General features: G+C 38.4%; 3 protein-coding genes across 5 annotated transcripts; all 3 read left to right on the top strand.

Annotated features, from left to right (window-relative positions):
- The first annotated feature begins 277 nt into the window (after nt 1-277).
- LOC311034931 (uncharacterized protein) lies at nt 278-4,181 on the top strand. 2 transcript variants are annotated; one of them, XR_014599653.1, is made up of 3 exons: nt 278-596; nt 2,002-3,837; nt 3,906-4,181. XR_014599653.1 is itself a non-coding variant. In XM_084042960.1 (2 exons), the coding sequence occupies exons 1-2, from the start codon at nt 416-418 to the stop codon at nt 3,027-3,029; spliced, it is 1,209 nt and encodes a 402-aa protein (XP_083899086.1). In that variant the 5' UTR covers nt 278-415; the 3' UTR covers nt 3,030-4,181. The 2 variants fall into 2 exon arrangements, 1 of the variants encoding a protein (XP_083899086.1); XM_084042960.1 differs by having other exon boundaries at nt 2,002-4,181.
- An 85-nt stretch (nt 4,182-4,266) lies between these two features.
- LOC311034978 (uncharacterized protein) lies at nt 4,267-13,217 on the top strand. Of its 2 annotated transcripts, none has more exons than XM_084043021.1 (2): nt 4,267-4,810; nt 11,102-13,217. In XM_084043021.1, the coding sequence occupies exons 1-2, from the start codon at nt 4,630-4,632 to the stop codon at nt 12,043-12,045; spliced, it is 1,125 nt and encodes a 374-aa protein (XP_083899147.1). In that variant the 5' UTR covers nt 4,267-4,629; the 3' UTR covers nt 12,046-13,217. The 2 variants fall into 2 exon arrangements, with proteins under 2 accessions (XP_083899147.1, XP_083899146.1); XM_084043020.1 differs by lacking the exon at nt 4,267-4,810 and adding an exon at nt 9,260-9,607 and having other exon boundaries at nt 11,102-13,216.
- A 669-nt stretch (nt 13,218-13,886) lies between these two features.
- Nucleotides 13,887-26,090, top strand: LOC311034807 (uncharacterized protein). Its single transcript, XM_084042819.1, has 5 exons — nt 13,887-14,201; nt 18,633-19,526; nt 21,456-22,037; nt 23,304-23,885; nt 25,106-26,090. Exons 1-5 carry the CDS (start codon nt 14,003-14,005, stop codon nt 25,756-25,758), a joined length of 2,910 nt encoding a protein of 969 aa, XP_083898945.1. The 5' UTR covers nt 13,887-14,002; the 3' UTR covers nt 25,759-26,090.
- Nucleotides 26,091-27,350: the final 1,260 nt, after the last annotated feature.

Below are 27,350 nucleotides of genomic sequence, written 5' to 3'. Positions count from 1 at the left end.
TGCTTTCTACTTACATTTTGATACCAATACTTTTGTACTTTTACTCAAGTACATTTTGAATCCGGACTTTTACTTGTAACAGAGTACAACTTTTTCCACCACTGCTGTATCATGGAGGGCAAATGCCACTTCTTTCACTCTTGCTGTGCAAGAACCTTCGTCCTGGCCAGCAGATGGCGGTATGGTTTCACAATAGGGGTTTCACATAACCCGGATACACAATAATGTATTCTATTCATTCACCAAAACAAAACACTTCACGGTTAGAGTTGGAGGAGACAGTTAATCCGAGTTCATCTCCCTTGTTTTGTGTGTTTTGTAACGATCCCTCTGTCTTTGGTATTTGAACTTTTAGCCATTTGTGTACAGTGTACAACTATCGCGATTATATTATAAAGTGGTCTTCTGGTCCAAAATGTCAGGAACACAACATCTCAGATTGTTTCTCCAGGAACGACTGACTTTGGCTGCTGAGGAGATCTTTGGTGTTGTTGAGAAAAGCATCAGTGAATATGAAGAGCAAGTTGTTCAGTCCAAGAGGGAGGTGGAGCAGCTGAAACAACACATACTGACCCTCAACACACTGAAGACAATAGGTACGATTATTCATCATTTTATATCAGTGGTTCTCAAACTTTTTCATGTCAAGGACCCCCAAATTGACACTATTAGCCCGCGGACCCAAAAGCAAAAGTAGTCGTTATGCCGAATGTCCCCGTTTCACAAGTTACCAAATGCCTAAATGTAAAAATCTTTTGAAAATAGCAGATCTACAAGCTCACAACCTGTCACGTAGATCTGCTATTTTCAAATAGCCAAAGCAAAGCAAAAAGCAAAGTTTGTTGTTTACCCAGGGTGTCGGACTAAGCACGAAGCTTGTTTCCAGCCGGACCCTGCATGGAAGCCTTGCTCAAGGGCTATTCAGCGGTGATTCATGATTGATGTGATGAATTGGGGAATCGAACTAGGGACCTTCCGGTATCAAGGCCGCCCCTCTAACCACTAGGCCACCGCTGCCACCAATGTTTAAATAGGGCTGAAGTGGTTAATGTATGTTTTGTAATAATGATATAAATCTACAAAGTAACTAGTAGTTAGATTAGTAACTACTAAGAAGTATAGGAAAATGGAAATACTCCAGTAAAGTAAAAAATCCTCTACATTGTACTTAAATACAGTACATTTTTATATAAACATGTACTGTTCATATAAAGCAACCATTTTTGATGTGATCATATATTATTGCGATGCTCTCGACATGTAGACATGTTAATAAAGTTGTATAAAGACAACTTACACAACTAAAAATTATAAATAAAAAAACCCACTTGATTTGCTTAAAGCAAGCTTTACATTTAACACGTTTAAATTCCCAGATAAAACGTGTTTTATTGTTGTTATGGACTAATATGATGGCTTTAGTTTTCTCAGTGTGTTGGTTATTATTCAACATTACTGGCACATAACAGTTTTACACACAAAAAAGTGGGTGATATTCTCTGTCATATAGCTCCCATCATTTACAGTTTCAAGAAAGAAAGGACATAAAATAACACGGGGAAACAGGTCATACTATGTCAAATGTCAAATAGACTTAATAGTAGGGATGCACAATTATTCATTCATCACATCTGTATCAGCTGATATTTGCTTAAATATGCAATATCAGTCAAATCAGTATCAGTAAAAGAATTATCCATGTATTTATTGTATATATTTATCATGTTTTAATGTGAAGCTGAAAAAAAAACCTTTTGACTGAAGGCAGAAGATTAAATCTTAGATCTTATTTGAACTAATATACACGCCAGTAGGCTTAATAAATGCAGTTTTTTTTTTTAGAAGTCTGCATCTGCACACAGAATAACATTTAACAAGAGTAAGGTAAACCCTACTGGAAACTTCTATTGCAATTCAGTAATGTATTGATTGATTTGACCATGCAATGAATCGGATATTGGCAAAAGTTTCAAGTAATTGTTTGCTCTCTCTCTCTATCAGATTCCCAGCCAGTCTCTGAGGAGCTGCTTCCTTTACAACAGCTGAACCCTAGACAGGATCTGATGTCCAGTCAGGAGGATGAGGCTGTTCAACATCAGTCTCCACAAGTTAAAGAGGAACAGGTGGACCTCAGCATCATTCCAGACTTTGAGACTTCCAACAGTGGGACAAATGGGTTTGTTGAGTCACAAACCGCCAGTGACAGTCAGCAGATCCCTTCTTATACCAATGAAACTGTCCAACAGTGCCCACAAGTAAAAGAGGAACTGGTGGACTTCAGCATCATTCCAGACTTTGAGACCAGTATTTACAACAGTGGGACAAATGCATTTGTCACATCAGAAATCCCCAGGGACAGTCAGCTGATGCCTTCTTATACTGCAGAAACTGCGATCACAAACGGCGATGTCGCTAACAAATGTAACGAGAGTGAAAGATCGGGGTTGACATTCAGCCAGAGAGACGTCGATATGTACTCCATGGAGCAAAAGATTTGCCGTTTTTGCAGACATCAGTGCCGCTCATACTCAGACCTGGCAAAGCACGTGGAGGAGAGTCACGTAGGACAGAGGGCCTTCAAATGTCCCGTATGCGACAAGGAGTTTGCTCGTAGAGACAAGTTTTCTATTCACTACCGAATTCACTCTGGCGTAAAACCTCACTCCTGCCCTGTCTGTGGGAAATCGTTCACTCAGCGTTCAAACTGTATCATTCACATGAGGACCCACACCGGCGTCAAACCCCACTCTTGTCCCGTCTGCAGGAAACTGTTTGCTCAGAGCTCAAACCTCAACCTTCACATGAGAACTCACAGTGGGGTCAGACCTCACCTTTGTCCTCACTGTGGTAAAACGTTTACGGACAGCTCGGCCCTTAAAGTTCACGTGAGGATTCACACCGGCGTCAGACCGTACTCTTGCCACCTCTGCGGGAAAGTGTTTAATCAAAACTCAAACCTTAAGGTTCACATGAGAACGCACACAGGCAGAGGCGCCGGCGAGGGGAAAAAAGTGTGGGAACAATATTAGTGGTGGGCGTGACTAGGTGAGAAATCTTATTTTTGCATCAAATGTGGCAAAATGGTTACCCACAATCCTCTCAAACGGTGTAAATGATCACACTGGTGCAAAGTTGAGGATGCACAGTGTAGGCCTGTCACGCAATTAATTGAGCAAGAACTTTGCATAATCGTCAGAAGTGTTTCCATTCATCTGTTGAAGATTATTCATTAAAACAAAAACGTAAAGAATAGATCTACAAGCTCACAATGTGTGAGTGATGTGATATGTTGTGAGCTGGTATATCATTGATTTTTTTTTGTGTGTGTAAATGTATTAAGTATATGTTCCCATGTTCAATGCAAACGGCAACAACAAGATAATTCATTTCAATAAATGGTATGACAATCAATCATTGATCATGATCATGACGGCCCTGCCTGACGGCCCATGAAACACAGAAACGGTTTACTACTTCTACTATTACTATTACTGTGTAGTGTACAGGTAGAACTATGTCATATTCTCATTCCAAAGAGTAGAAGCCCTAATGGCAAAGGCTTGATCACCATTGTTCCTTTTATCTGGATTTAGGAAACACCGGTAAAATACAATCTGAGGATATCAGGCAGCCAATTGGCTCATAGGGATTTAACTGATAGTCAAGCCCATCTGAGTTTCTAATCATAATATAAATTCTAAAATAATGCAGGAGTTAAAGGTAGGGTAAGTGATATTGCTTTGTTAAAATAAGTGTTAAATAGCTATATATTCTGATAGTAATTATTGCTATATAGAGTGTTTGTTCAGTAACAGGGTCTCTCCTGCTCTTTATTTAGTAAACAAAAAATGCATTTTCAGGTTGGGATATCAATTTTATCCAATCAGGAGAGAGAATTTGCACAGAATACAGATTAAACAAGTGACATTGGAAGTGATGGCACTGAGCATACAAAATTGGAATTGAAGCTGATAAATGACTAGATTGGCAATTTTTCATCCCATCTGAAAATGTATATTCTCTTTATTAAAGCTCCGAAGAGAAGGGGAGACTCCTGTCACTGAACAAACACACTTTAACAATGATTACGATCAGAATGCTTTAACCTTTTAACAAAAAAACGTTTTGGTTTTAACCAAAACATATCCACTACAAGTTTTACATAACCTGGAAGCAGGAACATTCAGGGGCAGCCTATTATAAGCGACTTTTTTTTTTTGGTTCTCAAATATTTTCATGAAAATGTTTTGTGCCAGGCAGCATTTGTAATATAAATATTCCAAATATTCCACATTTTATTGCAAGAGTTATTGAAAATAGCAGAGCTCACAACGCGTTGAGCTTGTATAGATCGGCTATTTTCAAATTGCTGACACAAGACGCATGTAGGTTTAAAGTGCTCATGTGACCCGTCACCCAAGTTGCTTCTTTTGGGCTTGTTTTCCTAGACCTGGTTGGATTTCTCTCTCTAAATATGGCAACACTGCCCAGAGGCAGGAACAATATTCACAACAAACAGCTGACAAGCATTCCTGGCCAAGTTATTTTTACATTCTTCACTCTCTGTACTTTTTGACATTTTGTCATTTGTGTACAACATTTGACGTGAAAGCGGTCTTTTAGTCCAAAATGTCAGGAAGACAACAGGTCATCAGATTGTTTCTCCAGGAACGACTGACTTTGGCTGCTGAGGAGATCTTTGGTGTTGTTGAGAAAAGCATCAGTGAATATGAAGAGCAAGTTGTTCAGTCCAAGAGGGAGGTGGAGCAGCTGAAACAACACATACTGACCCTCAACACACTGAAGACTTGTAAGTGATGTTATTTATTTGTCATTTTCCAAGTATGGCTCTATATTCCCATAGTAATAATTGCTATAGTGTTTGTTCAGTATGAGTGGTGTCGTCTCTCCAGCTCTTATGAACAGAAAATACATTTTCAGGTCGCAATAGGATAATCAGGACAAATAACTCATACAGGATACATGAATCAACAAGTGAAATTGTAAGTGATTAAACAAACAAAAGACAAATTGGTGTCCTGGCCGGAAAATATCTTTTCTGTTTAGTGTTTCTTTACCAAAACACATCAACAACTTTAACCTTTTATATGAGGATTTACATGCTTTATATCACATAAGAGTTGGTCAAAACAAATCGATGATAGTGTGTTTAAAAGTTGTTTAAATGTTTGTCTTTGTATTAAAACAGCATTGGTCCATTTAAGAAAAAGGTCACCATTTATTTTAATACTATATGAGCTTTCAAAAGGTTCTGCCTGCAGAACAAGTTGGAAAGATGTTAAAGCGATATTTCACTGTTTGGGGTCATTTTAACATTTACTCAGGCTTTTGTGAGCACTCAAGTTTTTAAGTTGCTTGATTCAGTATTTAGATATTTGATATTCCTTTTATCAGACACGGTTCTATACAAACCCATTGTAATTTCAAACTCTATTTTAACCAGGTTAGATTCATTAAAAACACCTGTCCTTGGTTCTGATGACTGATATTGTCCTTTTATTACATGAGGGGCCGTGTTTTATCAATTGCGTTTTTCATTATTTTTATTTTTTGATTTGATTAGATTTTTTTCATTTTCCCCAAAAATTATAAAAAAATAAATGAAAACCGTAATTGAAAAAACACAGCCCCTCACGCGTTAGAAGGTGTTTTCAATGAATATAACATGGTAAAAATGGAGTTTGAAGTTACAATGGATTTATAAGGGGGCATGTCTGATAAAATGAATATCAAATATCTAAATACTGAATCCAGCAACTCAATGTCTGGGGTGCTCACAAAATGACCCCAAACTTGTTTTGAAAGTGAAATATTAAGTAAAAATGTATGTTACAACTTTAATAAATCAAGTAATAATGCAATTTTTTTTAAGTCTGTATCTGCACCCAGAATCACAGTTACTCTATAACGGGTCTAAGGTAAACCCTACTGGAAACTTGTATTGCATTATCAGTATCGATTGATTTGACCATGCAATGAATCAGTCATCCGATATTGGCCAGAATTTCTATATCTACTTCATAGTCAGTAATTGACCCTTTGTCCAGACAATAGAGAGAGAGTTGCGCCACGCTCTGATCTCGCCGCAAAGAGGGATGTTGCCTCCTGTACTTGGGAACTATATTGAGAACTATATTGAGAACTTCCACATTCCATTCTGTAAGAATGGAATGTGGAAGTTCTCGTTCAATGGGAGTCTACACTGGTGTCATCACTCTCATAGTTCTATCACACTGGTCAAGTCCCGCTCGTGGTCCTGCCCCTCTTCGCGCCCATTGTTTGCTGTTGCTTGGTTGGACAAAAATCCTCATTGATAAATAATGTATTCATTTTGCTGTCAGATTCCCAGCCAGTCTCTGAGGAGCTGCTTCCTTTACAACAGCTGAGCCCTAGACTGGAGCTGATGTCCATTCAGGAGGATGAGGCCGTTCAACAGGTGGACCTCAGCATCATTCCACACTCTGAGACCAGTATTTACAACATTGTAACAAATAGATTTGTTATATCAGAAGACACCAGTGACAGTCAGCTGATCCCCTCTTCCATGGTAACTGTTCAACAGTCTCCACAAGTAAAAGAGGAACAGGTGGACCTCATTCCAGACCCTGAGACCAGTATTTCCAACATTGTTGTGACAAATGGATTTGTTAATTCAGAAAGCACCAGGGACAGTCACCTGCAAAAGAGTTGCCATTTTTGCAGTAAACAGTTCCACTCATGCTCAGATATGGCAAAGCGCGTGAAGGAGAGTCACATAGGACAGAAAGCCTTCAAATGTCCCGTATGTGGCAAGGAGTTTGCTTGTAGAGGCAAGTTGACTATTCACTACAGAATTCACTCTGGCATAAAACCTCACTCGTGCCCTGTCTGCGGGAAATCGTTTACTCAACGCTCAAACTGTATCATTCACATGAGAATTCACACCGGCGTCAGACCGTACTCTTGCCACGTCTGCGGGAAAGTGTTTAATCAGAACGGAAACCTTAAGGCTCTCTTGAGAACGCACACGCGCAGATGCGCTGGCGAGGGGGAAGAAGTGTGGGAACAATATTAGTGGTGGGTGTGGCTAGGTGAGAAACCTTATATTTGCAACACATGTGGCAAATGCACACTGTCGGCCTGTCACGCACAAGCTAGTCCCAAGAACTTTGCATAATATTCAGAATTGTTTCCATTCATCTGTTGAAGAATATTCATTAAAACAAAAACGTAAATAGTACAAGCTCACAATGTGTGAGTGATTTGATGCGTTGTGAGCTGTAGACCATTGATTTTCAATTTGTGTGTGTACATTTATATGGCTTGTTTTGTCCATAGAACATCATTCTTTTAGAATATTTGTCATTGTCAGTCATATCTGCACTTTACAGGTTTTGTTTACAAATCTGAAAGTAAAACGGTAATTTTATTAACTGTATATGTTCCAATGTTCAATGCAAACGACAACAAACGACAACCAAACGGTTTACTACTTCTACTATTACTATTACTGTGTAGTGAGTGTACAGGCAGAACCAGTGTTGTGTTCTAGTTTTTTTCTGAAGGTATACGCTACGATACGATGCGCGTAGTCCAAGGTATACGCTCTCGCGTTTTCAATGGATGAAATGGTTATTAGACTGTATACGCTTCTTCCCAAAATAATTTGGACTGTGTACGGCGTATACAGCATCTGACGGTAGAACACACCACTGGGCAGAACTATGTCATATTCTCATTCCAAAGAGTAGAGGGCCAGAGGCCCTAATGGCAAAGGCTTGATCACCATTGTTCCTTTTATCTGGATTTAGGAACCACCGGTTTGATACAATCTGAGGATATCAAGCAGCCAATTGGCTCATAGAGATTTAAAAGATCTAGAATATACTTAACTGATAGCCAAGCCCATCTGAGTTTTTAAACTAATCATAATATAGCTTCTAAAATAATGCAAGAGTTAAAGGTAGGGTAAGTGATATTGTTGTGTTAAAATAAGTGTTGAATAGCTCTATATTCTGATAGTAATCATTGCTATTTAGAGTGTTTGTTCAGTAACAGGGTCTCCTGTCTCTCCTGCTCTTGACTTTAGTAAACAGAAAATGCATTTTCAGGTTGGGATACCAATTTTATTCAATCGGGAGAAAGAACTCAGAATACAGATTAAACAAGTGAAATTGGAAGTGATGAACTAAGAAATGAGCAGACATAATTGGAATTGAAGCTGATAAATGACTACTCTTTCCTGATTGGCTGCAATTTTTCAACCCTACCTGAAAATGTATTTTCTGTTCATTAAAGAGCCGGGAGACTCCTCCTGAACAAACACTCTTTAACAATGATTACCGATGATGATTATCAGAATATAGTGCTTTAATGTCTTAACAAAAACACTTTTTGTTTTAACATCATTTACCCTACCTTTAACAAAATATTGTTTTTTAAAACTGGTACAAAGAGCTGTGATGAGTTTGTAACTTTATTGTCATTTTGTGTTTCATCAGTTTTATGTTCAATTTGTTATATATGTGAAATAAATATTTCTGTAATTTCAGTTAATTCTTTTTAACAATCTGCATAATTTCAAATATCCAGGCCAGCAGTTGGCAATAGAGGTAACATCAGACTACAAGTTTGACATAAACCGGAAGCAGGAACAATAACGCAACAGAGTAGTGTTGCCATGTCCGCTTATTATAAGCGACTTTGGGTTTGTTTTTCTGTAAAGTTACTTGTAATTATTGGTAGTTGTGGCTTGCTAGTTTCTAAAGTGTAGTTGATTATTTGGGCTTGTTTCTAAACGTTGTTTAAACCACTGTTTCTCAAACATTTTCATGTCAAGGACCGTCCTGGACCCCCCAAATTAAAATGTATTTTGTCATTTTGTCCACCGACCCCATCTGAAAACATTTTATGGCCGGGACAAGATTTGTGTTGTTAAAAAGTTTCAAAAATATCCAAAATTGTTAAATTACCTATTTTTCCCCCTCCTCAATATTATTTTTGTCGTTGAAAATAGCAGATCGACAAGTTCACAACACGTTGCGAAGAGCTTGTAGGTCGGCAAATTGTTGTATCTTAGTCGCTTCTTTTGGGCTTGTTTTCATCTAACCTCGCATCACCAGTCTTTCCACCTCGGAGGAAACGTTTTCATCGACCTGCTTGCTTATTTCTCTCGCAGAACCTGGCAACATTGAAAATGACGTTGGGGCGTCCAGTCTTTAAGGAAGCATGAACAATAATAACACAACAGTCAGACAGAGCTCCAGCTGTCAGACAGGCAGTCCCGTCTACGTTATTTTATAACTCTTATGATCCCGACAAGCAGTATATTGTTCAGTCTTCGTACTTCTGGACATTGTGTCATTTGTGTACAACTATAATTAGATTAGAAAGTGGTCTTATAGGTCCAAAATGTCAGGAACACAACATCTCAGATTGTTTCTCCAGGAACGACTGACTTTGGCTGCTGAGGAGATCTTTGGTGTTGTTGAGAAAAGCATCAGTGAATATGAAGAGCAAGTTGTTCAGTCCAAGAGGGAGGTGGAGCAGCTGAAACAACACATACTGACCCTCAACACACTGACTCACTTACACCTGGGCTCTATGGGTATGATTAGTCAGTGGTGGAAGAAGTACTCAGAACATTTTAAAAGCAGCAATAGGCTCTATTCACAGCAGCCATATTATGAAGACATTCACAGGTGTTACCAATGATACTAATGAAGGCTCTGTTCCATTCTGGTCAAACAGAGTCAGGGTTCTGATATTGTGCATGTTGGCTCACTGGAAACCTTCCAAATGGCCCCTTACAGGTGTGTAACTCTGAGAGTGTACAAATGAGAGTTAGGGGGGTCCTGGAAACCACTGTGCTACACTAAATGGAACAGAGCCTTCATTAGTATCATTGGTAACACCTGTGAAGGAAGTGATAATATGGCTGCTGTGAATAGAGCCTATACCACAATATAGAAATACTCTGTTACAAGTAAAAGTCCTGTGTTACTTGAGTAAAAGTACACAAATATTGGCATTAAAATATACAAAGTAACAAAAGTAATAGTACCAAAATGTTAAAATAGTAGTAGGTATTAGGGCTACAGTGGTTAACGTATGTTTTGTAACATAATGATTTATATCTGCAAAGTAACTGGTAACTAAAGTTTTTTTTTTAAATAATTGTAATGGTGTAAAAAGTACACGTTTTGCCTGACTTGAGATAGTGGAGTTGAAGTGGAGTTGAATTAAAAGTAGTGAAAATTGGAAATACTCCAATGAAGTAAAGATACCTCAAAATTGTACTGAAGTACAGTACTTGAGTAATTGTACTTAGTTACTTTACACCACTGCACCACACCTGAACACGTTAAAACCTCACATATACCTGTGCAGAATAGGTACGATTCATTAGTCATCCTTTCATCAGATAAAAGTGGGTGTAACTTGATGTTAACTTGATGTAAGTGATGTTATTTATTTGTTATTTTTTAAGTGTTAAATGGCTATACTATTCCCATTGTAATTGCTATAGTGTGTTTGTTCAGTGTGAGTGGTGTCTTCTCTCCAGCTCTTTATTAACAGAAAACCCATTTTCAGGTTGCTAGGATACCAATTTGATCCAATCAGGACAAAACACGTTGGACCTCTGGTTAACTACAATTATATTTTTCGTTAGTTTTATTTTTTGATTTGATTTGATTCTTTTCATTTTCCCTTTTTTTTTTTTAAATAAATGAAAAAAGTAATTGAAAAAACAGCCCCTCACACATTAGATTAGAAGGACAATATTAGTCATCAGAACCAAGGACGGGTGTTTTCAATGAAAATATCATGGTTAAAATGGAGTTTGAACTTACAATGGGTTTATATAGGAAGGGGACATGTCTGATAAAATGAATATCAAATATCAAAATACTATAATACTATAATACTATAATATCTACTTCATAGTCAGTAATTGACCCTTTGTCAAGTCCCGACCGTGGTCCCACCCCTCTTCGCACCCATTGGTTGCTGTTGTTTGGTTGGACAAAAATCCTCTCTCTCCATCCACTACCATTGCCTCGTATTAATGTAATGTCTTAAATTTTGCTCTCTCTGTCAGATTCCCAGCCAGTCTCTGAGGAGCTGCTTCCTTTACAACAGCTGAACCCTAGACAGGAGCTGATGTCCAGTCAGGAGGATGAAGCCGTTCACCATCAGTCTCCACCAGTAAAAGAGGAACAGGTGGACCTCAGCATCATTCCACACTCTGAGACCAGTATTTACAACATTGTGACAAATGGATTTGTTACATCAGAAAGCACCAGTGACAGTCAGCTGATCCCTTCTTATACCACAGAAACTGTTCAACAGTCTCCACAAGTAAAAGAGGAACAGGTGGACCTCATTCCATACCCTGAGACCAGTATTTCCAACATTGCTATGACAAAGGGATTTGTTAATTCAGAAAGCACCAGGGACAGTCAGCTGCAAAATATTTGCCGTTTTTGCTGCAAACAGTTCCACTCATGCTCAGATATGGCAAAGCACGTGAAGGAGAGTCATGTAAGACAGAAAGCCTTCAAATGTCCTGAATGTGACAAGGCGTTCACTCATAAAGAAAACTTGGCTGATCACTACAGAATGCACACTGTTGTAAAACCTCACTCTTGCCCTGTCTGCGGGAAATTGTTTACTCAACGCTCAACCGTTAAAATTCACATGAGAACCCACACCGGCGACAAACCTCACTCTTGCCCCATCTGCGGGAAATTGTTTACTCATAGCTCAACCGTTAAAGTTCACATGAGAACTCACACCGGCGAGAAACCTCACTCTTGCCCTGTCTGCGGGAAATTGTTTACTCATCTTTCAACCGTTAAAGTTCACATGGCAATTCACACTGGCGACAAACCTCACTCTTGCCCTGTCTGCGGGAAATTGTTTGCTCAGAGGCCAAACCTTAAGGTACACATGAGAACTCACACAGGGGAGAAACCTTATTTTTGCAGCAAATGTGACAAAATGGTTGCCCACAGCACTCATCTGAAAAAGTGTGAAAAGTAGGACTTGGGGCGATGTGGAAAAAATCAGCCCAGTCCCAGTGGAGTGGACGTGCCTTTTGGGGAAAAGTCCTTAATATGCTGCAAACAAAAAGATCACACTGATACAAACTTAAGGATGCACGGTGTAGACCTGTTACAATTATTACACGATCGTATGATCTCAATTATTTGAGCTAATAGCAGTTATTTTTGCATAATCGTCAGACTTGTTTCCATACTTCTGTCGAAGATTTCATGATGCAACAGGTTGTGACCTTGTAGATTGACGAGTTTTGCAATTTTTTAAAGTGTTTGAATGTGTACATATTTTGTTTATTATTAGATAAATTATTACATAATAATTATTTATTATTATTATTAAGGGTGTGACTTGTTTGGGCAATAGTATATTATTTTGATTATTGGTCATTTTCAGTCATTTCTTTAAGTTATATATGAGCCTGAAAGGCAAACATAAATGTAATTTTTTGTTTCTAGGCTGATGCCTTGAAATTTGAGAAGTTGGGAATGCCTGCCCCTCTGGTTATGTAATACCCATCTGTCTGTGTCCCTTTTATGCCCATATATGGAGATCTCTTTATTTGTCTGTCTTTGTCCCTTTTATGCCCATATGTGGAGTTCCATGTCAACCATGCCCAAGCGATGCGACGCGTTGTGAGCTTGTAGATCGGCTATTTCCACTATTAATGTTTTATTGAAAGTACTAAATAAATATGTCTAAATATATATTTCTTTGTATATTTTGGTTATTTGTCATATCTGCCCTGTGTAACTTCAAAGCCTAAAAGCCAAACAGAAATGTATATGTTCCAGTGTTCAACGACAAAAACACATCATATCATTAATCACAATTATTTTAATGGGGGCTTCAAGGGGAAAAGGTTGGGAACCACTGGAAGACAGACAGTGGAGTACACAATTCCTACTTAATGGAAGTCATGATAGATGACCTTATTTACACTGTGTGTAATACACTGACAGAGTGCTTTAAGTTCTAAATAAAAGTTATTTTGCTGTTTATAAGTGTATATTCAATAGATGTTTCTTAATCAAAAGCTTAACAATAGTTGTGTCCTATTCTGTTTTTGCATTCTTGCTGGTATAAAAAAAAGAAACTAAAGACAGTGCATGTAATGTAATGAATAATGTAATGAGCATTGCATTGTAATTTTCGATGCGACGCATTGTGAGCTTGTAGATCGGCTATTTCCACTGAACACATTATGAGAATAAAATATTAAATATGGCGTATTTTGACCATAATACAATATTTATTTTTGATTTTTTTGTATCAGTCATTGTCGGTCAGACAGACAGACTAGTCTTTGTGTATTTAAGTGTTTTGTCATATCTGCCTGCCCCATATTTGTTTTGTTTACAATAGTAGAATCATAGGGATTTAAAATAACTAGAATATACCTAAACGATAGCAACGCCCTTCTGAGTCTTAAACTAATCAGTGAGATACATTCTAAAATTAACAGTAATCTAATGCAAGCGTTAATTAAATATTGTTACTGTTTTAAAACGGGTGCAAATTGAGCTGTGATGAGTTTGTGACTTAATGGGATTTTGTGTTTCATCTCTGTTCTATGTTATCAATTTGTTAATATTTGAAATAAGGATTTCTGTAACTTCACTTCAGTTACAGTTCAGTTGATTGTTCAAGCAATCTATAGCATACGTTCAGATACTGTCTGGAACTATGGCAATCTATGGTGCAAATTAAGAATTCTCCATTCTCCAGGCCAGCAGATGGCAATAGTGTTAAAGTCAGGGAACCCGGAAGTACATGCAATGTTCAGATTATTCACCAAGACAACAACATTGAAACAACTTCAGACGAGCAGTCAAGTCCATGCTCCAAACTCTTCAGTGTTGGTCCTTTTTTTGCCTTCTTTGGGGGGGTCATTTGTGTACATCAGTGATTAGATGTGAAAGTGGTCTTTTGCTCCAACATGTCAGGAACACAACATCTCAGATTGTTTCTCCAGGAACGACTGACTTTGGCTGCTGAGGAGATCTTTGGTGTTGTTGAGAAAAGCATCTGTGAATATGAAGAGCAAGTTGTTCAGTCCAAGAGGGAGGTGGAGCAGCTGAAACAACACATACTGACCCTCACCACAGCACAACCTCACACACACCTGGACACTATAGGTACGTTAATCAGCCTTTTATATTAGGTTTTACCTTCAATAAATAACAAGTTGGTCAAAGTCAACAGATGAAAGTGGTGATTACAAGTTATTTGTATTATTATTAAAACTGCCCTTTGGTCCATATAAAATTTAAGTTGACGATTATTTGTCACTCAAATAATTGTGATTAACGATATAATTGTGTGTTTGGCATTGATCATTGGCACATTATTATGAAGCCTTTTAGGCTGGTCCTCCATGGGGGTTGGGCATTGGGTTAACTTCCCCATCCTGTAGAAAAAGCGGTAGTTACAGAAACGATGACAAATAAAGCCTTTTAGGCTTTGTCATCAAAAACTGCACGGGCAGATATGACAAATAACTGAAATATACAAAGAAATTATTATATATTATGTAAAAATAGAAGAATAGAGTAAAAATAGAAAAATAGAAGAATAGCTGATCTACAAGCTTACAACGCGTCACTTTGTGACGCGTTGTAAGCTTGTAGATCAGCTATTTTTGCTGTTTTTTATATTTGAAAATGTGTAAACATTTTTCAATAAGGAAACGATTGTATGATAAATAAAACAAAACATATTGCGATTAGACGTTAGTATAATAATTGTGACAGGCCTATACATGGCATGATAGTGTTTTAATACCTTGAATTAATGCTTGACATGTAGATTTACATAAGATTGTCATTCTAAAGACAACGTTTGACCTTTTATTTTGTTTTTTGTACCAAAATAACAATGACATTTCTTCTTAGTTTACTAATTGTGACGTTATACATATTCAGATTCAACATTATTGTATGTTGCATCTATTCTGCTCCCAGAATCACACTCACTGTAGGGTGTTACCTTATACCAGGTATAAGGTAAATTAAGGTAAAACAAAATTATTGATTGATTTGACAATGCAATTAAATGGTCTTCCGATGGTTGATGCGAAGATAATATTACTCCTTCTCTACTTCATCATTTTGATCCCAATATACTAGACCAATGTGCAATGTGGAGAAGGATACATTATATAGGCCGTGTGGTGACCTACCAAAAAGTGCCTAGAAAATTAATTTCGTTCCCACGTCTTGGATCTACTTTTTCAATGCATTTTTGCATAGACAGTACCCTTGTAGACTTTGGGTTGAAAGGTCTCCGCACAATATCCTGCAGTATTTTTTTCACAAGCCAGAAATGTATATAAAAGTGAATAATCAAAAAACGAAAACCTTGTGCTGCTGTTTTTGCTTGTTGTAAAATGTGTTATATTGATTTTGGCAACACAAATTATTTCTCAAATGTCATAAATACATATACGTAACATCTGATACAAGTATTGGTGCCTTAGTATACTCATATTTGAATTTAGATCATGAAATGTAGCAAATGTGTTAAAGAAAACACTACGGAAGTGATTGGCACCCAGCACAGTGAAACATACACATAGTACATTTAGCTAAAAGCTTATGTTTCATACATTTAAAAAAATCACAACCTACTGTGTAATGAAAGGTAGAAAAAAAAGCAGCACACCTTGGCCCAAAATGGCTGAAAATCAATCAAAATGCTACCACGCCCCCCTAGATTGGAATAATGCCAAAAATAGACTAGACTAAAATAAATACACTAAAGCTGCAAATTATTACAAAATATAATACCACAGTGTGTCACAGCATGTGTCATTTGTACATCAACCCTCCCACCCACCCCCCAGATCAGGCCTTCTGTGTCACTCACAGGTATGAACAGAGAAATGTTGGTGTGACATTGTCAGACAGTGCAACAGCAGCAAAATAGTACACAAATATGACAAAATATGAAAGTGCAGACTGCATCTCCTGTGGATGACCAATGATCACATCATTGATGGATTCTGGGGCACCAACTTCAGACTCAATGAGTATGTCTTGCAGCCCTGCATCACCAAACCTTTTTCCTAAAATACCTAGGAAGGACATGAAACTCTATGTCCGTGGCACTTTTTTCTTTTTCTGTTTTTTCTATATATATTTTTTTTTTGAGAGAAAGTGTTTCAAAGTGTCCAATAATAACAATAACAACTCAATTATAATAACACTCAAGAAGCATAATCCATGGAAACCCTTGATCCACAGGCTCACAATGAGACCTACTCCTCACCTCACAAACTATTGTGACATTGCATTCCTTTAGATCATGACATGCCCTTCATGAATTACTCATCATGTAGATAATTATCTGTTTGGACACGCAAGTATTTTTACTTTGTCCCATCGGCATGCTTTCTCATCAACTTGGATTAGGTCTACTGTACCTGTTCACCTTAATGGAAACCACACCTATTGAAGCTACGTAGACGAACAAAAAACTAGTTTAGCTGGAACTTCCTGTCCTCAAGTAACACTGTCCTCTGAAAGGCCATCTGTCCACTCACCTTTGCAGCTAAGAGGCCCTTTTGCTTCTGCAATGTCAGATGGAAGCACTGTCTGTACTGGTAAGACCCAATTATTGAAATCCCAAATGTGGAATATACTTGGACCATGCCACATTGAATGCTTGTCTCAGGACTGCCACCTGCCAGTATACAGTGGATAATTAACTTCCCAGTCTCCAGGTGTTCTAAAGTATAGGCTAGCTAACCACGTTCCCAATTTTTGGGCATGCCATTATAGGCTAAAAAGAGAATTGCTGATCTACAAGCTCACAACATGCTTTGATGTGTTGTGAGCTTGTAGATAGTTTTTTCTCCCCAAATTCCCCCAAATTTAATTGATAAGTGACTTGTTTTAAAATAGTGGAATAGAGTAGACACTATAAGGCACACCAAGAGTCCATTAGTACTGTATACATTTGGGGCTAGGCCTACGTGTTTCTGGTAATATTATTGATCACTTATTTTGCGTGTCCGTGGCAAAAATAAAATATAAAATACACAAGCTGGACATTTATAATAACACTCCGTTGACATGTGAAAACCACCGTTGAGATGTGATTCAAATTTGGGGTTGACTGGACGTTTTCTTCATGATTTTTGGCATAATTTGTAAAACAAGCCCCTCCCCTTTAGAAGTCTATTACGGACGAACGGTATGGATTCTGCTTTGATATGTTTATCGCATGGGTTCAGCAATTATGTGTACCAATTTTTGTGAGATTTGGACAAAATCTGTAGGAGAAGGTGCAAAAACTTTTGAAGAAAATTCAAACTGGTGGAAAATCTATCCAGACGCAAATGGGCGTGGCCTATATTGGGAGTTGCGTCATGACCCAAGGAATCCAGGTTTATTGATTCTACAACGTACGGTTCAAGAGTTATAGGCCGTAACGTAAAGTGGACTGTTATAGCGCCATCATGAGGTCGACTTGTGTTAAAAAAAATATATATATATTTGGCACTGGACTCTTAACCTCCCCTCCAAGTCTTGTAACTGTAGCCCTTACGGTTTCGGAGAGAAAAATTGTTGAATGGGAGTTTTTGCATTTTCCCATGCAAGTCAATGGGGAAAATGAATTCACTAATAAATTAATATCAATTAAATTATACAACTTATCTCTTAGCAAAATACACGCACATGATTCCCGATGAAGCCGGTCATTTTGACATATGGCATAAGTGTGTGGCGCAAAATCTGTGGGAGGAGTAGAGGGACAAAATAGTCTGGTTGCCCTGTTAGGGCAACCACACTAAATATTACTACGCCTAGTAAGAAATAGTACTGACTTTAAACACTGATTATAAAAATACTGCAGGAAAGCAGACGGAGAATGTTTTGTTTCTTACTTACTACCAATAGATCTTTTTTAAGAAGCAGATATTATTTAGATCCAGCTGATGGGAACGAAACTGAACGAAAAGGGCCTTGACCAGACAGCCTAATATCACTGTTTATGCCAATGCCCAGAGATCATGACGTTTTTGAAAAAGGTACCTGGTATATTATCCCAGATAAGAGGATATTACTATCTGCCCACAGCTGTGCATTTTGGGCAAAAGTATGATTATATTTCTCCAGACTAAACATACAATTGGACTCTTGGAAAAACCCAGATAAATCAGACATCAGGCAATAGTACAGACAATTGTCAAATGGTCTTGCCCTAGAGAAATTGACTTTTGCCATTAAAGGGAAATCTGCCATCTTTCAAGAAATATGGGGACAGTTCATATATTTTATGGAAGGCAATCCTTTAGGACCTGTATAAATAGATGACTATGAAATAATTATATTGTTTTTTTGTGTTTTTTTATGTGATGTCTATCTACTCTGTTTTTGTTTGTTTGTGCAGCTTATAGGCATTTTATAAACATAAGAGCCATACTATTGCCATGTTTTAAATGAAAAATGGCAATAATTATGTTGTTTAAGAAAAAAAATGTGGTCATCCGATATTGGCCAGAATTTCAATATCGTCCATCCCTACTTCATAGTCAGTAATTGTTTGCTCTCTCTCTCTGTCAGATTCCCAGCCAGTCTCTGAGGAGCTGCTTCCTTTACAACAGCTGAATCCTAGACAGGAGCTGATGTCCAGTCAGGAGGATGAGGCCGTTCAACATCAGTCTCCACAAGTTAAAGAGGAACAGGTGGACCTCAGCATCATTCCACACTCTGAGACCAGTATTTACAACATTGTAACAAATGGATTTGTTACATCAGAAAGCACCAGTGACAGTCAGCTGATCCCTCCTTATACCACGTCCACGGTAGCTGTTCAACATTCCACAGACGCAAAAGAGGAACGGATGGACCTCAGCATCGTTCCAGACTCTGAGACCTGTAGTTCCAACATTGTGGCAAATGGATTAGTTAAATCAGAAAGCACAATTGAGAGCCAGCTGATCCCTTCTTGTACCACGGTAACTGCTCAACATTCCACACAAGTAAAAGAGGAACAGGCGGACATCAGCATCATTCCAGGCTCTGAGACCAGTATTTCTATCAGTGGGATAAATGGTTTTGTTACACCAGAAAGTGCCAGTGACAGTCAGCTGTTCCCTTCTCACGGCACAGAAACTGCGATCACAAGCCACGATGTCGCAAACAATTGTTACGAGGGTGAAGGACCGGGCTTGGCGTTCAGCCAGAGTGCCGACGTTTACTGTATAGTGCAAAAGATTTGCTGTTTTTGCAGGAAGCAGTTTCACTCATACGCAGAGCTGATGAAGCACGTGGAGGAGAGTCACACGGGACATAAAGCCTTCAAATGCCCCGAGTGTGACAAGGAGTTCGCCTGTAGAGACACCTGGGCGGATCACTGTAGGATTCACACAGGCGTCAAACCTCACTCTTGTCCTGTCTGCGGGAAATTGTTTACTCTACACTCATGCCTTGAAGTTCACATGAGAACTCACACAGGTGAGAAACCTTATTGTTGCAACAAGCGTGGCAAAATGGTTGCCTACACAGCAATCATCTCAAAAGGTGTCAAATGTAGGACTCGGCGTAATGGACAAAATCTAATACATATTTTGACCAAATACCTCTATCTATTGGTGCTTTAACAAAATATTTACACAATGAGATAAATATTCAGCCATAACGCCTATATATAATAAATTAATAGAGTACTTCACCCAAAAAAATACTTATTTTCTATCAATTACACACCCCATGAAGCCTTGAATTCAACCGGCTGAGACTCAAAGAGTCTCCTACAGTACTGACCGATGACTCGTCATCAAATTATTGGCTCAGGAATGCGACAAAAACAAAAAATCTCCATCGAGAAAGAATCGAGAAAATAAATAATGTTTTGGGTGAACTACTCTAGCCTGGTAAACCCTCCCTCCGGAAATCTCATTTCAATTCGATTTCAGAAAGGAGTCTGGTCTGAAACGCCTTTCTGCAATAATCGCTGTGGGCTGGAGTCGGGCGGGAGTAATACCGTTGACTGACAACCCCTTCAACCAATGATCGTTTTTCCCCTTCAGCCAATGAGCAGTTCAATTTGACGAGCTCCAGACTATGTGACGCAACGGGACTTTTGGGACGGCCATGCCGAAAATAGGTTGCCTTATTGGGATACATGCGTGTCACTCCCCGCCCCTGCCGGTTCTCTAAATTTATATTTTTAAATAGGCTCTGTCATGATTAATTGACCACATATATGAAGTTAAACAACTAAATTCTATCCAAACGATATCTTATAAGTAAATTCCGTGCCTCAAAAAAGAAGTTTGAAAGCGTTATAAAACTGAAAGTAAGAAGTGAAGGCACTCGCACAAACAACAATGGCTGCCGTTCGTCTTTTTTCGGCGGCTCTCAGGCTGCACTCGGGTTCATTCGGGCTCACTCGAACTCGCCACCTGATTGGCCAACTGTCGCTGTCAATCACAGAACAATGAGCGACGACGCTGATAGGCTCGTCGGCTCGGCGAGCAGAGCGATTATTGGAGAAAGGCGTTTCAGACCAGACTCCTTTCTGAAATCGAATTGAAATGAGATTTCCGGAGGGAGGGTTTACCAGGCTAGAACTACTCAAGTGGGTAAAGGCAAATAATAGAACAGCTAGGACTTCTGAAAATCTGACATTAATCATAATCGTTTTTGTGATATAAAAAAAAACAATAATGTTATCGCAGAGATTTTAATTTATTATGAAATTGTCCATTATACACTGGACATGAGTTGTACTTGTAATGCTTTTTTCCCCCATTCTCTTTGCCAAAAATGGCCATCTACAAGCTCACAACTGTTGATCTGCAATTGTTGGCTAAATGTTCACCCCAGAATATGGATGCTGGGGTGCAAGTGGTTAACAAAAGTGCCATTTTAAGGGTTTTAAGCATAATTATTTTGGCCACAGTATTTGTTTATTTAGACAGGACAATGCACATTAATGAACATTCAATACATGAATGTGAAGTCAATCAACTGAACATGATCATGAGCTAGAAGCTCATTTCCATCTGCAGTCCCCACATACCGTATGAAAAAAAAACAAAAAAACATGACAAATACAGAAAGAGAACATACAAAAAACATATTTCAAGGATACTATATCTAGTTTAAATTTAACTAAAAACCTAAATAAATACTATGAAGTCCTAAACAACAGAATCAGAATACCTAATGCCTGATTTGAAATATCTAAGATTTAAAGTTTATCGATAATCCTAACATGGAATTCTCAGATCGTCCCATCCTTATATGTATATCGTCTCTGTCGGGTGGAAACCTCATATGTCCAAAACTGTTACTTTTCAGGATTCAAATTCAAAAACAGCAAAAGTAGCAGATCTACAAGCTCATAGTCAGTAATTGTTTGCTCTCCCTCTTTGTCAGATTCCCAGCCAGTCTCTGAGGAGCTGTTTTCTTTACAACAGCTGAACCCTAGACAGGAGCTGATGTCCAGTCAGGAGGATGAGGCCGTTCAACATCAGTCTCCACAAGCTAAAGAACAGATGGACATCAGCATTGTTCCAGACTCTGAGACCAGTATGTACAACAGTGGGACACATGGATTTGTTACATCAGAAAGCACCAGTGACAGCCAGCTGATGCCTTCGTATACCACAGAAACTGCGATCACAAGCCACGGTGTCACAAACAAATGTAACGAGAGTGACGAAGCGGGCTGGACGTTCAGCCAGAGAGACGACGACATTTTCTCTTTGGAGCAAATTGTTTGCAGTATTTGCAGACAGCGGTTCCACAGAGACACAGACCTGATGAAACACGTGAAAGACACTCACATAGGACACAAACCCTTCAAATGTCCCGATTGTGACAGGGAGTACATTCGCAGAGACAAGTTGGCTCTTCACTATAGAATTCACACTGGCGTGAAACCTCACTCTTGCCATGTCTGCGGGAAATCCTTCACTAAACGCTCATGCCTTACAGTTCACATGAGAATCCACACAGGTGAGAAACCTTATATTTGCAACAAATGTGGCAAAATGGTCGCCTGCAGCTATCATCTCAAAAGGTGTCAAATGTTGGGCTCTGCGAAATAGACAAAATCTATATTTTGACCAAATACCTTTATCTATTGGTGATTTACCAAAATATTTACACAATGATATTTTTTTAATAAATATTCAGCCTTAATGCCTATATAATAACTTAAAGTAGAGTAGTTAGAGTAGTTCACCCAAAAAATGACTTATTTTCTATCAATTACACACCCCGACCCCACGAAGCCTTGAATTCTTGGCGATTTTTTTGTTTTTGTCGCATTCCTAAGCCAATAATTTGATGACAGGCGGAGACTCAACGAGTCTCCTATTGACCGATGACCCGGTCATCAAATTATTGTCTCAGGAATGCGACAAAATAAAAATCTCCATCGATAGAAAATAAGTAATGTTTTGGGTGAACTACTCAAGTGGGTAAAGGCAAATAATAGAACAGCTAGGACTTCTGAAAATCTGACATTAATCATAATCGTTTTTGTGATATAAAAAAAAACAATAATGTTATCGCAGAGATTTTAATTTATTATGAAATTGTCCATTATACACTGGACATGAGTTGTACTTGTAATGCTTTTTTCCCCCATTCTCTTTGCCAAAAATGGCCATCTACAAGCTCACAACTGTTGATCTGCAATTGTTGGCTAAATGTTCACCCCAGAATATGGATGCTGGGGTGCAAGTGGTTAACAAAAGTGCCATTTTAAGGGTTTTAAGCATAATTATTTTGGCCACAGTATTTGTTTATTTAGACAGGACAATGCACATTAATGAACATTCAATACATGAATGTGAAGTCAATCAACTGAACATGATCATGAGCTAGAAGCTCATTTCCATCTGCAGTCCCCACATACCGTATGAAAAAAAAACAAAAAAACATGACAAATACAGAAAGAGAACATACAAAAAACATATTTCAAGGATACTATATCTAGTTTAAATTTAACTAAAAACCTAAATAAATACTATGAAGTCCTAAACAACAGAATCAGAATACCTAATGCCTGATTTGAAATATCTAAGATTTAAAGTTTATCGATAATCCTAACATGGAATTCTCAGATCGTCCCATCCTTATATGTATATCGTCTCTGTCGGGTGGAAACCTCATATGTCCAAAACTGTTACTTTTCAGGATTCAAATTCAAAAACAGCAAAAGTAGCAGATCTACAAGCTCATAGTCAGTAATTGTTTGCTCTCCCTCTTTGTCAGATTCCCAGCCAGTCTCTGAGGAGCTGTTTTCTTTACAACAGCTGAACCCTAGACAGGAGCTGATGTCCAGTCAGGAGGATGAGGCCGTTCAACATCAGTCTCCACAAGCTAAAGAACAGATGGACATCAGCATTGTTCCAGACTCTGAGACCAGTATGTACAACAGTGGGACACATGGATTTGTTACATCAGAAAGCACCAGTGACAGCCAGCTGATGCCTTCGTATACCACAGAAACTGCGATCACAAGCCACGGTGTCACAAACAAATGTAACGAGAGTGACGAAGCGGGCTGGACGTTCAGCCAGAGAGACGACGACATTTTCTCTTTGGAGCAAATTGTTTGCAGTATTTGCAGACAGCGGTTCCACAGAGACACAGACCTGATGAAACACGTGAAAGACACTCACATAGGACACAAACCCTTCAAATGTCCCGATTGTGACAGGGAGTACATTCGCAGAGACAAGTTGGCTCTTCACTATAGAATTCACACTGGCGTGAAACCTCACTCTTGCCATGTCTGCGGGAAATCCTTCACTAAACGCTCATGCCTTACAGTTCACATGAGAATCCACACAGGTGAGAAACCTTATATTTGCAACAAATGTGGCAAAATGGTCGCCTGCAGCTATCATCTCAAAAGGTGTCAAATGTTGGGCTCTGCGAAATAGACAAAATCTATATTTTGACCAAATACCTTTATCTATTGGTGATTTACCAAAATATTTACACAATGATATTTTTTTAATAAATATTCAGCCTTAATGCCTATATAATAACTTAAAGTAGAGTAGTTAGAGTAGTTCACCCAAAAAATGACTTATTTTCTATCAATTACACACCCCGACCCCACGAAGCCTTGAATTCTTGGCGATTTTTTTGTTTTTGTCGCATTCCTAAGCCAATAATTTGATGACAGGCGGAGACTCAACGAGTCTCCTATTGACCGATGACCCGGTCATCAAATTATTGTCTCAGGAATGCGACAAAATAAAAATCTCCATCGATAGAAAATAAGTAATGTTTTGGGTGAACTACTCAAGTGGGTAAAGGCAAATAATAAAACAGCTAGGACTTCTGAAAATCTGACATTAATCGTAATCGTTTTTGTGATATAAAAAAAAACAATAATGTTATCGCAGAGATTTTAATTTATTATGATATTTTCCATCATACACTGGACATGAGTTGCACTTGGAACGCTTTTTCCCCCAATTATCTTTGCCAAAAATAGCCGATCTACAAGTTCACAATGCATCGAGCTTGTCGATTTGCAATTGTTGGCTAATGTTCCCCCCAGAATATGGATGCTAAGGTGCAAGCGGTTAACAAAAGTGGCATTTTAAGAGCATAATTATTTTGGCCACAGTATTTCTTTATTTAGACGGGACAATGCACATTAATGAACATTCAATACGTGAATGTGAATTCAATCAACTGAACATGATCATGAGCTAGAAGCTAATTTCCATCTGCAGTCCCCACATACCATATAAAAACACCACAATAACAACATGACAAATACAGAACAGAACATACACAAAATATATATTTCAAGGATACTTAACTAAAAACCTAAAAAAATCTATGAAGTCCTAATGCCTGATTTGAAATATCTAAGATTTAAAGTTTTTTATCGATATCTTAACGTCCCATCCGTATATGTATATCGTCTCTATCGGGTGGAAACCAAACCGACATCCAAAACTGTTACTTATCAGGATTCAAATTCAAAAACAGCAAAAGTAGCAGATCTACAAGCTCATAGTCCGTAATTGTTTGCTCTCCCTCTCTGTCAGATTCCCCTCCAGTCTCTGAGGAGCTGCTTCCTTTACAAGAGCTGAACCCTAGACAGGAGCTGATGTCCAGTCAGGAGGATGAGGCCGTTCAACATCAGTCTCCTAAAGAACAGATGGACTTCAGCATCATTCCACACTCTGAGACCAGTATTTACAACAGTGGGACAAATGGATTTGTTACATCAGCAAGCACCAGTGACAGCCAGCTGATCCCTTCGTATACCACAGAAACTGCGATCACAAGCCACGGTGTCGCAAACAAATGTAACGAGAGTGACGAAGCGGGCTGGACGTTCAGCCAGAGAGACGACGACATTTTCTGTTTGGAGCAAATTGTTTGCAGTATTTGCAGACAGCGGTTCCACAGAGACACAGACCTGATGAAACACGTGAAAGACACGCACATAGGACATAAAGCCTTCAAATGTCCCGATTGTGACAGGGAGTACACTCGCAGAGACAAGCTGGCTATTCACTATAGAATTCACACAGGCGTTAAACCTCACTCTTGCCATGTCTGCGGGAAATCCTTCACTAAACGCTCATGCCTTACAGTTCACATGAGAATCCACACAGGTGAGAAACCTTATTTTTGCAACAAATGTGGCAAAATGGTCGCCTACAGCTATCATCTCAAAAGGTGTCAAATGTAGGGCTGGATGAAATGTATTTGTTGGATCAGATACCTCTATTTTTTGGTGCTGCAACAAAATATTTACACAATGGGATTTTTGATAAATATTCAGCCTTAATGTTTAAAGGGTAAGACCACTTTGGTAGAGGTTTGGGTTTTGTAGTTACCTTGCCATGATGTAACTCCAAAGGTGGGCAAGAAATCAAAAATAATTGCTCCATTGATTAGAAATTGATAATTCAAAATATGCTCCTCATTGACTTACATTGTACGGTAAAACAGCTCTCAAAGTCACTCTTTTAGCACATAAATTAACCCAAACATAGCTGATTCAGACAATATAGAGCATCACCAAACCCAGTACTGTTTGTTTTTTTAAATAAAAATGTTAACTTCCTGTTGATTTTACTATTTGAAGATCTGGATCCGGATCCGCGGATCCAGTCCAGGTTTTCTACTTATCAAAAATGGCAAAATCAACAGGAAGTTGACATTTTTATTTAAAAAAAAAAACAGTACTGGGTTTGGTGATGTTCTATATTGTCTGAATCAACTTTGTTTGCGTTCGTTTATGTGCTAAAAGAGTGACTTTGAGAGCTGTTTTACCGTACAATGTAAGTCAATGAGGAGCATATTTTGAATTATCAATTTCTAATCAATGGAGCAATTATTTTTTATTTCTTGCCCACCTTTGGAGTTACATCATGGCAAGGTAACTACACAACCCAAACCTCTACCAAAGTGGTCTTGCCCTTTAATAACTTGGTTAAAGGGACGATTTTAACCCATTTTGAAAGGAAGAAAATGCTGTATTTTTTATATAGAAATGATTTATCTGTTTGATAGCGCTACATTAAATTGATTGAAAAGCTTGCATTATTCACGTGTCCCCTTTTGTTTTGTATCGAGAATCAAGAGGGTTTATTTGTCACTCACTCACACGAGTACAAGCAGTGAAATGTTGGGTGTGGCATCATGTTCCAAAGATATTTGAATATTTCATTATATTATATATTATATTTAACAAATACCCTTTTCTGGCGGTTTTAAAATATGTTTTGACACAGAATCAAATGTTTTATGGTCATGATTCATCACAGGAGCCTGGCTGGCTTGGTTCCAGACTTAAAATCATTTATAAATATTTTTTATGGGCAAAATTAATGGGCTCTGGATCGGTGGAACCACAAAATGGCTCAACCTTTTCAGGCCGTGAACCGGGGACCCACAAAATAATCATATTTGAACTTGGGACCCCCCCCCCCCCCCCCCCCCCCCCCCCACCCTGACAAGCACTTGGAATTGTAGGAGTTGAGGCATCTTAGTTTGACTCGGTTCCACAGATAAAAGCTTGTAGTTCTGCTATTTTCAAACAATTTGCCTTTCTTATATCATTTGACAATTTGGCCAATGTTTGACCAGTTTTTTATAGAACAGTCTGTTGATTACTCTTGATGCAGTAATGGTCTTTTTTTCATTTTATTTTTTATTTTTAAGGTATTAAAATGATCTTAAAAGTCATTAAATTGTCACTTCACTGTCATCTGGGGACCCCCTAAAATCATGTGGGGACCCCCCTGGGGGTCCCGACCCTCAGGTTGAGAACCACTG

Source organism: Gymnoscopelus microlampas (assembly GCF_963454915.1).
Source record: "Gymnoscopelus microlampas genome assembly, chromosome: 2".
NCBI classification, from domain to species: domain Eukaryota; kingdom Metazoa; phylum Chordata; class Actinopteri; order Myctophiformes; family Myctophidae; genus Gymnoscopelus; species Gymnoscopelus microlampas.
Note: the sequence above shows the minus strand (reverse complement) of the source record. Positions and strands in the feature narration are given on the sequence as shown.